Below are 11,488 nucleotides of genomic sequence, written 5' to 3'. Positions count from 1 at the left end.
TGCCAATTGTCCCGTGAAAATGCCCTTTCCCAGCTGGGTGGGCATCTCCCACATTGGATTTGTCCTGGGCAGTCACAGACTGTCCCTTGCCTTTTGTTTTGAGAGAGGTGTGGGACCTCAGTGTGGACTGTTCTGAGATTGTCTCGGTTTCCTGGTTCTCACAGATACTCCAGATGAGGAATTGGGGAGGCAAGAGGGAGGAGGTAGCAGTGTAGATAAGGTGAAACTGTGGAAGCTGGTGTTCGCCAATTTCCCTGATGTGCAAAGTATAAACAAGACAAGCAGTGATCCTTAAATGCAACAAAGTAAGAAATTCCACTCATTTTGGGAGCCTGCCAGGCTATTAATAGTGAGAGATAGGGAGGTGGTGCTGGGCACTGTGATTTTCACTCTGGGACCCTCATGCGCTGCAGAGGGAATGGTGCTATACCCAAACTTCGTTGCTTAGGTAAGGGTCCTCAGGATTTTTCTACCTTAAAAAAAACTATTAACCATGAAAATTCTGAATTTCCCTGTCACAAAGATAAACTCAGACCTGTATATTTAGCTCCAGGTTTGTCCAGGCTGTGTTTAATGTTTAGCAGCCTGATTAATGCTGTGATAATTAACTAGGGTGTAGAACAATTTGTTTGCAGCGTTAAGTGCAGTCACAGCACTGTTACATCCAAGATAATTTACTAGGGGGAGATTGTACACCGTCAGACAGAGCCGGCTGCAGACATGCCCTCTCCTTCCATGCCCTGAGATTGGGCTCAGCCTGTGAGCATAGCTCCCGTCCTGCTCAGCATCAGCCAGATCTCCTTCATTAACAGCAATGGGCTCCAAACACCTTCATGTACTTATTATTGCCTGCCTTTAGTGGTAATGAAACAGTGGCAGAATATTGCAAACATCTGAAGGGTGTCTAATGAAAGAGAGGCCTTGAAAGGAAAGCACTTCCATCCCTTCTCTGGGGGATTTAAAAGCATTGGGCTCCTTCACTGGGGTGAGGATGGGCTTGGTAGCTGGAATGGGCAATTTTTGGCTTCTCCAATGGCCAAGCAGTTTGCACCTATGGGACAAAGCCATCAGTGTCCCTAAATGAAATTAAATTTGCCAAGGGCACCACACTGAGCAGCTGTTCACGGCAATTGGTCTGTGCTTCGTTCTTGGAGCTGCACAAGGCGAGTGCCAGAGCAGAGATCCCATGTGTGCCCCTGGCCCTCTGCAGTGCCCCCGGGATGCCAGGAAGCCCAAGCCTCCTGCAGGACCCCTGTCCCTGGGAGCAGGGCCCCGTGGGAGCGGGGCTGCAGCGGGCCCGGCCGTGCCCTGCCTGCCTGCGGTGTTCATCTCATGTCTCGCAGTGTTAAATCACAGCAGACATGCAATTCGGGCAGCGTGAGCCTCCGTAATGGGCGGCCTCGGGCGCCTGATGGGGCCGGGGCCATCAGGCAGCTGTGCTGCCAGGGCTCCTCGCTGATGCTTTATTGTTTTTGACGCTCCAAACGCGCTCTGAAAGGCGAGCGCTGGCAGCCTGGAGGAGAGCTGCTTCCCTCTCCTGCCTGCTCCGCACCGGCAGCACCACAATGGAGGCCTCCCTCCTGTTCCCACTGTGCTCCCCAGCCTGGCTACAGCACCCCGGCCTGTGCAGAGCCCAGCACATTCCATGGCATGGGGTGGGAGCTGCCAAAGGACTCTAGTGCATAATGCTGCACACCCCAGACTTGGGATGAGCTCACATTGGGGTGAGGAGGGAATGCAGAGCATCACTTGTGCCATCACATGTTGGGGATCTTGTGCTTGTGCCCCTGTGCTCTCCTCAGCCTCTGAGATTGCTACTCTGAGCTAAATACCTGCTTGCTCAGCCAAGGAACCTGCTTGCAGCATGGCTGCTCCAGGAGAGAGGCCTGAGTGCCCATCCATCCAGTGCAGAAATTCTGCCATGCCTGATTGCAGGGGAACCTGCAGAGATGCTGCCATGCCTGGCTGCAGCAGGGCCTGCAGAGATGCTGCCATGCCTGGCTGCAGTGGAGCCTGCAGGGATGCTGCCATGCCTGGCTGCAGCAGGGCCTGCAGAGATGCTGCCATGCCTGATTGCAGGGGAACCTGCAGAGATGCTGCCATGCCTGGCTGCAATGGAGCCTGCAGAGATGCTGCCATGCCTGGCTGCAATGGAGCCTGCAGAGATGCTGCCATGCCTGGTTGCAGGGGAGCAGCAGAGCCTGCAGAGATGCTGCCATGCCTGGCTGCAGTGGAGCCTGCAGAGATGCTGCCATGCCTGGCTGCAGCAGGGCCTGCAGAGATGCTGCCATGCCTGGCTGCAGTGGAGCCTGCAGGGATGCTGCCATGCCTGGCTGCAGGGGAGCAGCAGAGCCTGCAGAGATGCTGCCATGCCTGGCTGCAATGGAGCCTGCAGAGATGCTGCCATGCCTGGCTGCAGCAGGGCCTGGACAGGACGCTGGGCTGAGCTGTGGGAAGCCCCAGGCACTGAGCACTTCGATTCCCAGAAAAGCAATTACCATGCAGCAGATTACAGGGCTAATAAAATCCCATTATGCTATTTTGGAAAGTAAATCTGATCTGGGCGCTGCCGATTGATATCAGCCGTCCCACAGAACGTCCCGCAAGAGCCCCCTGTGTGTGTGTAACATGAGCCTACAGTAGATCACGCTAATTAGATATCCAATAACAGGAGGGCTGATAGGAACTACATTAAAATCTCTTTAAGATGAAGATGTAAAACCCGAGGGAGAAAATTCAGAGTTAATGATGCTGCAGCAGAGGCTCCACTGAGCACTCCGCGCCCCCTTGGCCTCGTCCTGCCGGCTGCAGAGCAGGAGGCTGCAGGAGAGGGGGCAGAGTAGGGCACAGTCCCCAGCACCGTGGTGGCGCTGCCCGTGATTTTCATTACCCAGATTCAATAAGGGGAGAGCACTGTGAGCTGCTGGCGCTCCCTGGGAGGTGACTTGCCAGCCACTAACGGAGCCGAGAAATCAAATTAGCCCCAGCTCTGCTCTCGCTCTCTCCCTGACACCGCTGTTGGCAGCCAACGGGGAGTTCATCAGGGCCCCGCACTAATTCTTATCTCGTTTAAGTGACTCCATGCCGGCATCTGATGCAATTTGCTCTACGCCACTGCCGCAGGCTTTGGTCCCTGGCCGCTGCTTCCCCAGGATTTCCAGCAGCTGGCAGCTTTGTGGGGGCATAGGCACCTGCAACACACACAAGCACAGTGTAGGCATAGAGGAATACAGAAGATTACAGAGGTTTAGGGTGGAGGGGAAGCTCCCCTGCCAGGCAGAGAGACACTGCCCAGCCCAAGGCGCTGATGCTGTGGACGCGCAGCCTGAGCAGGGCACCCATGCATGGGTGGACACCGAGGACCTTTTGGCTCTCAGTAATACCTGACCAGGCTTTGCTTCCAGTCTTGTTTGCCCCAAGGCGTTAAATATTTCGGGAAACTGAAAACAGTAGGAAGAACTTTGTTTGCTGAAATTTACAACAAATGCAAATTTCTGGGGTAAAAATGGACTCCAGTGTAGGTGCAGGCTGGAGGGGTTAGGGGAAAGCTGCTGCCTCAGGCAGGGGTGCCAAGGGCTGGCTGCCCCCACCTGCAGCTGTCAGAGCCACCGTCAGTGGCACAGGCCCACCTGCCGCAGGTGTGAAGGGGAGCCTGGTACCTCCAGAGCTCCCCTCTCCCCTGCTGGTGGAAACCCACCCTGTGTCAGTGGCATATCCCTGGCCAGGCTCCCTTCCCCTGCCCCTCAGAGGGTTTCCCTGTCTTTCCAGCTGCTGAGGATCTCCTGGCTCAGCCCTGGCACCCTCTCCCCCCATCGTGCCCCCACTGCACACGATGCTGGGACCCCAAAACCCGCTTTGCCACAAGCAGGCGCCTGGGCAGAGGATGGGGAAGCTCTTTTGGAGCTGGGCGGGGATGGGGGATGGCTGGGTGGGCCCCACTCGCATCCTCCTGTAGCATTTTATCCTCCCAGCCTGAAACCTGATGCAGCGGGAGAGGCTGATCGCGAGATTAATTGGGCGTTCTCAAAAACCCGACGTTGTGGGCAAAGTCACGCGAGTGCCGCCTGCCTCCCCGCTCCACTCAGTCCTGCCGAGCGGGCGGCGGCTGCAGCCGGCGGACCCATGGTGCCCGCGGCTCTCGGGGCGCTCCTGGCCCTGCTGCCGCTGGCCGCGGCCCTACCGAGCCCAGGTAAGGCGAGGGAGGGCGGGCAGGGCTGGGGGCTGAGGCGGAGCGGGGCGCTCCTGCACGGAGCAGCATCGTCCCAGCACCTGAGCCGTGCTGAGGGACAGGCAAGGGCTGCTCTTTAGGGAAACCTTCGTGCTGCTGGGAGGTGGCGTACCTGGGAGAGGCTGGAGATGGGGGAGCTCCGCTGCAGAGCCTGGAGGTGCCTCCTGCCTGGGTGACACTGGCAGCAAGGCAACGTAGCCTTAGAACCCAGCTCTGCTCTGTGGGGTCTTGAGGTGCTCTGGAGCTGTGCCCAAAACCAGCCCTGGGGACAGACAGAGACATGGGGGTCTCCTGCCTGCTCTCTGCTGCCTGAGAGAGGCTGCCTGAGCCCCCTGCCTGGTGAAGGGCTTCCTCCAATATAATGTTTAGTCCCCCCTCATAACCTAGAGCTGGGTTTTGGGCATGATGCTGTGCCTATAGTTTGCAGTTGCAGCTCTGTGCAGTGCAAAATTGACAGCCAACAGATTTCCTTGTTATTCAATTATTATTTTCTCATCGAATGTTCCTGGCAAATAGCACAAAAAATCCTTGAGCTGTTTTGCACCAGCCCAACTGAGTTTTCAGCAGGCTATTGACTCAAATCTCTGGACAGGTCATGTAGCTCCTGTCACCCAACTCCCAAGCCTTCTCCCAGTGTTAGCAGATCTAAGGTGGCAGAAAAGGAGTGGGGGCAGTGATAGGCTCACCCTGGCAATGCTGGCCAGGAGGGGCTGTGCACACAGATCCCCATGTGTTAGCGCTGTGCCAGGGTTGTGCCGAGTTGCACCAGATGAGTTGCTGGCAAGCCCTGGCACAGATTTGGGCTGGGCAGACCAGCATGGTGTCTGGAGCAGAGGCAAAGAGCATCTGAGGTGAACCCAGCCCAGTCCTCCCTCTGCAAAGCCATTTCCCTGCTGCCAAAGCATTCTGATGCAGATATGGGTGGTGTGGATGTGAGGAGAAGGTGGTGCAAGGAAGAGTGCAAGCGTGAGCCAGCTGCCACCAGCTGCAGCAGGAAAGGTCACTTGGCCCAAGCTGTGGTGATGGCAGCAGCTGCATTTCCTCCCCTCACCCTAATTGCTGCCTCTCCCCCATCTCAGTGCCTCTGTTGGCTCATGCCTGCCTGGGCGAGCATCATGCACCCGGCTGGCTCCCCAGCACTACCACTCATGAGCAATGTCAGAGGGGCTGAGGCTGTTGCTTTCTCTCTCTTTTTTTTTTTTTTTTTCTTTTTTTTTTAGCTTAAAATAGAGATTAAAATTCCCTTCCAGTAGCTTTTCCCAAGTTCCCATAGATCTATTCCAATTAGTCTCTTCCATTATGCTGGAATTGGGCTCTGGGGCTGGGTGTGCTGCAGAGCACAGCCACAAGTGTAGCACTGCTGCCCTGGCCCAGCCCTGGTGTTCCAGGCACCTGGCAGTGAGGACACGGCGCTGAAAACAATTTGCCCTCACTTGATGCTGCTGGCACCAGTGAAGGGACTGTTTTCACAGGAAGCAAACACCAAGATACCTAATAAATGAATTTAGCATCCTGCTTCATCTCTAACCTTCACCGTCTCCACCTGCTGAGCAAAGAAATGCCCCTGGAGGGAACGAGTGGTATGAAACCTTCCCGGGGGCAGTGCGTCCCTCGTGGTTCCCCGCTGCCGCTGCCCTGGTACTTCTCCAGAGAGGTGCGGGCTCGCAGCTGTGCCCTCTGGGGCTGGGGAAGGTCACAGCGCTGACAACCTGCGTGGCACAGGGTATCAGTAACATATTAGGTGGTGGTTCTGCTGTCCAGGCTTGTTTCCCATCAGGATGCTCTATTAAAGTTGGATGTGAAACCCCAAGTGGTAAGTGAGGGCAGGCAGCTGGCAGCACCCCGCAGCCCACCCCAGGGTGACGGCAGCCGCTGCCCTTCCTCCCTTTCTCCCTCCCTCGCTCCCTTTGTCCCTCTGCCGAGCAGGTGCCCGGCCCGGGGGCGGGACCCCGGAGCCCTCGGAGCCCGCCCTGCGCCGCCTCTCCCACCACCTCCTGGCGCACTACCAGAAGGGCACCCGGCCCGTGCGGGACTGGCGAACGACCACCAACGTGGCCATCGACCTCATGGTCTACGCCATCCTCAGCGTGGTGAGTCCCCTGCTCCCACTGCACAGGGAGGGGAATGGTACCTGGCGTGCAGCATCATGCCAGCGTGCTCTGCCCGTCCTCCAGAGGGTCAGTGCCCCGTTCTGACACCGTTCTCATCTCCACAGGATGAGAAGGACCAGGTGCTGACCACCTACATCTGGTACAGGCAGGTGAGGAGCCACGAAACCTCACCCCTTCCCTGCTGGCCCCTTGGGGTCCAGCACCCCCAAACCCCCATGTTTTCCTGTGAGAGAAGTGTGCAGTCCTACAGGAGAGCAGGGGGGTAACACATCCCGGGGGTTGGCGAGACCTCTGTAGCACATGAACCTCAAGGCTCAGCTTTCACACTCCCTGGTTTGCGCTGTTGGGTGTTGTGCAAGCTGAAGGATTATTCTTCCCTCCCTCCCTCCCGCGGGTGGGAAGCTTTCTTGGTGCTAGCCTGGGGTCCGTGTGCTGGCAGAGTGGAAGGACCTCACCCACCAAGTCCCCTCTCCATTGTCCCCAGCACTGGATAGATGAGTTCCTCAAGTGGGACCCAGCTCACTTCGACAACCTGACGCAGATCTCCCTCCCTGTGGAGAGCATCTGGGTGCCCGACATCCTCATCAATGAGTTGTGAGTGCAGCCAAGGTCTCGAGGGAGATGCACTGGGACTGGAACTCCTCACCCACCGTGGGCACGTACAGTCCCATGCTTTGTATTCCTGGCACAGAGCTGGCAGCCTCCCCGCATCGGGAGCTGCAGATGGGGATTGGCTCTGCAGCTGGGCCATTTCCAATGCTGGCTAACCACAACCATTGGTAATTACCCTCACTGTGCTGGGGGTGAGATCCAGATACCAGGAGAAAGGCTTTGTGAAGACAGTACAATGCCAGGGCAGCTGCAGAGCTGCTGGCCCTTCCCATGGAGCTATCTGGTGTCCTTCCCACTCCGTGGGGATTTAAGGTGCTTCCGGTGCCTCCTGAGGGCTCTAGGACTTCTCAGGCTGGGAGAGGGCAGCAGTCTGGGCAGTGCAGAGGTGATGGGAGGCAAAAATGCCTGCAAGGGTATGACCAAAAAAGCACAGGAGGCAAATCCCTGGCTCTTGGGCAGATCCCCCCTGAAATGCCACTTGGCAGAAGGAAGCCCTGCCCAGAGTGCTCTCCAGCCCACATCTCTGTCCCTCATGTCCCTCAGTGTGGATGTTGGAAAGTCCCCACACGTCCCCTACGTTTACGTCAGCCATCACGGGGAGGTGCAGAACCTCAAACCCATCCAGGTGATGACTGCCTGCAGCCTGGACATCTACAACTTCCCCTTCGACGTGCAGAACTGCTCTCTGACCTTCACCAGCTGGCTGCACCACAGTGAGTGCCGGGCCCGCGCTGGGGTCCCGGGGGAGCGGGCAGCCCTCGCGGGCCGGAGCTCCGTGCAGGAGGCGGCTCGTCCCTCTAGATGGCCCCAGCGGACCGGGGAAGCGCGCAGGGCGGGCAGCCCGCGGTGCAGGTGCCGGCAGCTGCCGGCGCTTTGGGCGGGGTGCCCGCAGTCCTCACCTCTCCTCCGCCCCCCAGTTCGTGACATCAACCTCTCGCTGTGGCGGCAGCCGGAGCTCGTCAAGTTCGACCAAAGTGTCTTCATGAACCAGGGCGAGTGGGAGCTGCTCTACGTGCTCAGCCACTTCCAGGAGTTCAGTGTCAAGAGCAGTGACAGCTATGCTGAGATGAAGTTCTATGTAAGAGCCTTTGGCCACCGCATTTCTCGGGGATGTGGCACGAGGGAAGGGACTTGTCCCATCCCTGTCGCTGCTCTGTGCTGCAGCTCCTGCCTGCAGGTGGGAGGCTCCTGCTAGTGAGCCCTTCCTCTGGCTCACCTTAGTGCCCCCCACCATCCTCACCCGCCTTGGCAAAGAGCCACAGCAGCTGAAGGCCTCATTTCAACCCTTCACAGCCTTTTCTGTCTCTGTCCTGCAGGTAGTGATCCGGAGACGACCCCTCTTCTACACCGTCAGCCTGCTGCTCCCCAGCATCTTCCTGATGGTTATGGACATTGTGGGCTTCTACCTACCCCCCCACAGTGGGGAGAGGGTCTCTTTCAAGATCACTCTCCTGCTGGGCTACTCGGTTTTCCTCATTATTGTATCTGACACATTGCCAGCCACAGCCGTCGGCACCCCGTTGATAGGTAGGGTGCTTCTCCTATCCACCTGCCACGGCAGTCGTGGGCAGAGACTGCAGGGCCCTGAGACAGGGAGGATTGGCTCTGTGCACGAGCCTTTGCAGGTCACTCACCTCACTGGTGCCTCTGCAGGCATCTACTTTGTGGTGTGCATGGCACTGCTCGTCATCAGCCTGACAGAGACCATCCTGATTGTGTGCCTGGTGCACAAGCAAGACCTGCAGCCCCACGTCCCTGAGTGGCTGAAACACCTGCTGCTGGAAAGAGCCACCATCCTGCTCTGTATCCGGGACAGGAAGAATTTCAGCCAAAGCAGGATGCAAACCTTGGACACGTCCAGGCAGGTGGAGAACAATGACAGCACAGGTAAGGGTGGCACCGGGAGGGCCTGTGGGAACTGAAGGAGTCTAGGTGCTCTGTAGCCATCTACATCTACATAGCCGTTCTTTGTATGGTGAACTGGGTGCTTAGTTCACCCTCACAAATCCCAGTTCCCCGTCTAAATAGGTTTTTCACATTTGCTTCTCTTGATCCCTCAGCCAAGCCGACCCCCTATGCCTGTGAGGACCCCCGGGAGTGCGGGGCAGTGGGGGGCACGAGGCCTGCACTGGCCTTTGCTGGCCGGCCGGAGGGCTCAGCAGCACTGCAGGAGGTCCTGCGTGAGACCACGGCAATCCACCAGCTCCTGGAAAAACGGGAGGAATTCCGCGACCTCGCCCGGGAGTGGCTGCAAGTGGGCTACGTGTTGGATGTGCTGCTGTTCCGGGTGTACCTGGCAGCCGTCCTGGCTTACAGCATCACACTGGGCACCCTCTGGTCGGTGTGGAGGGATGCCTGAGCAGTGCCCGGTGCTCAGGGCGGGAGATGGGGGACCTCACTCTGGTGGGTTCTCCCTGGCTCTGGGACTCCCTGGCTCTGGCCAGTGTCTGTCCACCCAGGCGGGCGCATCCCTCACGTCCCTCACCTCCGCAGCGGGAAGGCGGAGCTGAGCAGGAGCCCCCAGGACCCCATGACCCTGCCCAAACCTCTCTCCATGCTTCCCCTGCCAGCCCCGGGAGCGCCTCCGGCCCGGCCCGGCCACGGCCGCGGCTTCAGCACCGCGGACAGCGGCCCCGCCGCCCGGCCCCGCCGCCTCCCGAGCCGGGGTCCCCGGCATCGGGTGGGGTCCCCCCTGCTTCGGGGGATCCCCACCTCCCCAAGGGTCCTGCTGTCCTCGGCTCCCCTACCCCTCACCCCGGCTGCTGCCTTTATATCGTACCCCGGGCCCCCGGGCATGCTTGCCCAGCAGATCCCCCCATGCTTGTGCTCAGCAGCTTCGGAAGTGGGAGAGACCCCGCGTCCGGCCGCGGCCAAACTGGGATGGAAATGGGACGGACTCCGTGAGCGCGTGGTACGGGGAGAGATGCGCGGGGGCAGGACTGCCATCACAGCTGCAGTAGATCCCAGCTCCCGCTGTCATCTGCCCCTGCAGGGACAGAGGCACAAGGCGAGAAGTGCCACAGATACCATAAGGGCCCATCCCATGTTCTAGGAACATCCCTGCATAGGCAGGTGATGGGGGACAGGTGGGTTGACACCACCTGGCTCTCATACATCTGCCCTCAAACCCACCAGCCCCAGAGCAAGACTTCCACTCACCATCTCAGAGCCATCACCTGCAGGAAAACTCACCCCTGAGTGACGGGGGCTGAGGACGGGTGGAGCGGGCTCCTGCCAGCGCCGGCTGCACTAATGCGCTGATGGTCTGTAAGTGGCTGCCTATTGATGAGGTGTCCAGTTAAAGAGTTCGTGAGACACTAAATCAGCCCATTGATCCTGCCGAGATCGATGGTGCTACAGACCTGATCAGTGCAGCGGGCAATTAACACCCTCTGGAATGAGCTGCCTTCGTGTAACATCAAACGCTCCAACAGACAAATCCAATGGGGCCATTGACCCGGGTGGGCGATGCCACCCAGCCCATGTGTTTGACGAGGGTACTGGGCAGCAAGACTCCTGAGCCAGCCTTGCCATCTCTCTCCTGCCCGCCGTGACCCTGATGTCCCCCAAGGCTGCACTGCAAGATGCTCATCTGTGCTGCTGTGTCCCATTGAATACTTTGGTCCTTGTCCTCCCCGTGCTAGGAAGCCATCATGCACCCAACCTAACCCCCCTCAAGAAGCTCAGCAGTCCTTTTCCCTGGAAGGAGAAGCTGCCTGTCCTGGAGGAAAGATTGATTCTCCCCTTGCCCTCTTGCTACTTTGGGAAGTGCTGCATGTGGGAAAAAAGTTCCAGGCATCTGAGAGAAGCCTGGATTTTCCTCTTTAAAAAAAAAAAATCAATAAATCTGAATCTAATCTCCTAATAAAGGTTTAATGAGGACATAATGTTGATGGAACAGAACATTGTTGCAGCATAATCGCTCCCAGCTGCTGTGCGAGCGTGCACACAAAGGCCCGGTCCTGCCGCGATTTCCCCGCTGTTGTAACAACGCCTTTGTGCCAGGCTGGGCTTTGCCTCCCTTCTCGTGGGGCGCTGCAGCCCGCAGGTTCCTCACAGCAGGACCACTTCTGCTTGCCCTAACCTGGACCAAAGTTCCCCACCACTTGCCCAAAGCCTTCCTGGGAGGCTGTGCTGGGGGGACTGGGGGAGGCAGGAGCATCATCAGGGCCTTGGAATGGACACATAGCGCCTCAAACCTGCTGGGAAGTGCTGGAGCAGGACACTGGCACATGCCACCCATCCCTGGGAAAACTCAGCCCTTGGTGACTCCAGCTGTGCTGTAAGCAATGTCTGATGGCATCTCGAGGTGGCGGGCAGCGTCGGGCACAGGCAGGGCCGGGTGGTGCTGGCAGCACCCGCTCGGGCCGACGGCAGCGTGCGGTGCTGCGCGGTTTGCCACGGCACAAAAGGAGAGCAGGCGCTGCCGTTAATGTAGTCAGTAAATAAATAAAGGAGGGCTTAAGCTTAGTGTACAGCAATCAGTCGGGAACTACAGGATAATTAACGCAGCGGGGGGCCGGACGGCTCTGCAGGC

General features: G+C 58.3%; 1 protein-coding gene across 1 annotated transcript; it reads left to right on the top strand.

Moving 5' to 3' along the window:
* Nucleotides 1-4,023: 4,023 nt before the first annotated feature.
* LOC139600945 (5-hydroxytryptamine receptor 3A-like) lies at nt 4,024-11,244 on the top strand. The gene is made up of 9 exons (XM_071449556.1): nt 4,024-4,189; nt 6,155-6,318; nt 6,444-6,488; nt 6,824-6,933; nt 7,495-7,664; nt 7,869-8,029; nt 8,268-8,478; nt 8,605-8,838; nt 9,012-11,244. The coding sequence occupies exons 1-9, from the start codon at nt 4,123-4,125 to the stop codon at nt 9,308-9,310; spliced, it is 1,461 nt and encodes a 486-aa protein (XP_071305657.1). The 5' UTR covers nt 4,024-4,122; the 3' UTR covers nt 9,311-11,244.
* Nucleotides 11,245-11,488: the final 244 nt, after the last annotated feature.

The sequence above is a fragment of the Agelaius tricolor genome, unplaced genomic scaffold (genome assembly GCF_023055355.1).
Source record: "Agelaius tricolor isolate 1412-34295 unplaced genomic scaffold, bAgeTri1.0.p SCAF_29, whole genome shotgun sequence".
Taxonomy (NCBI): Eukaryota; Metazoa; Chordata; class Aves; order Passeriformes; family Icteridae; genus Agelaius; species Agelaius tricolor.
This window is presented reverse-complemented; position numbering and strand designations above follow the sequence as displayed.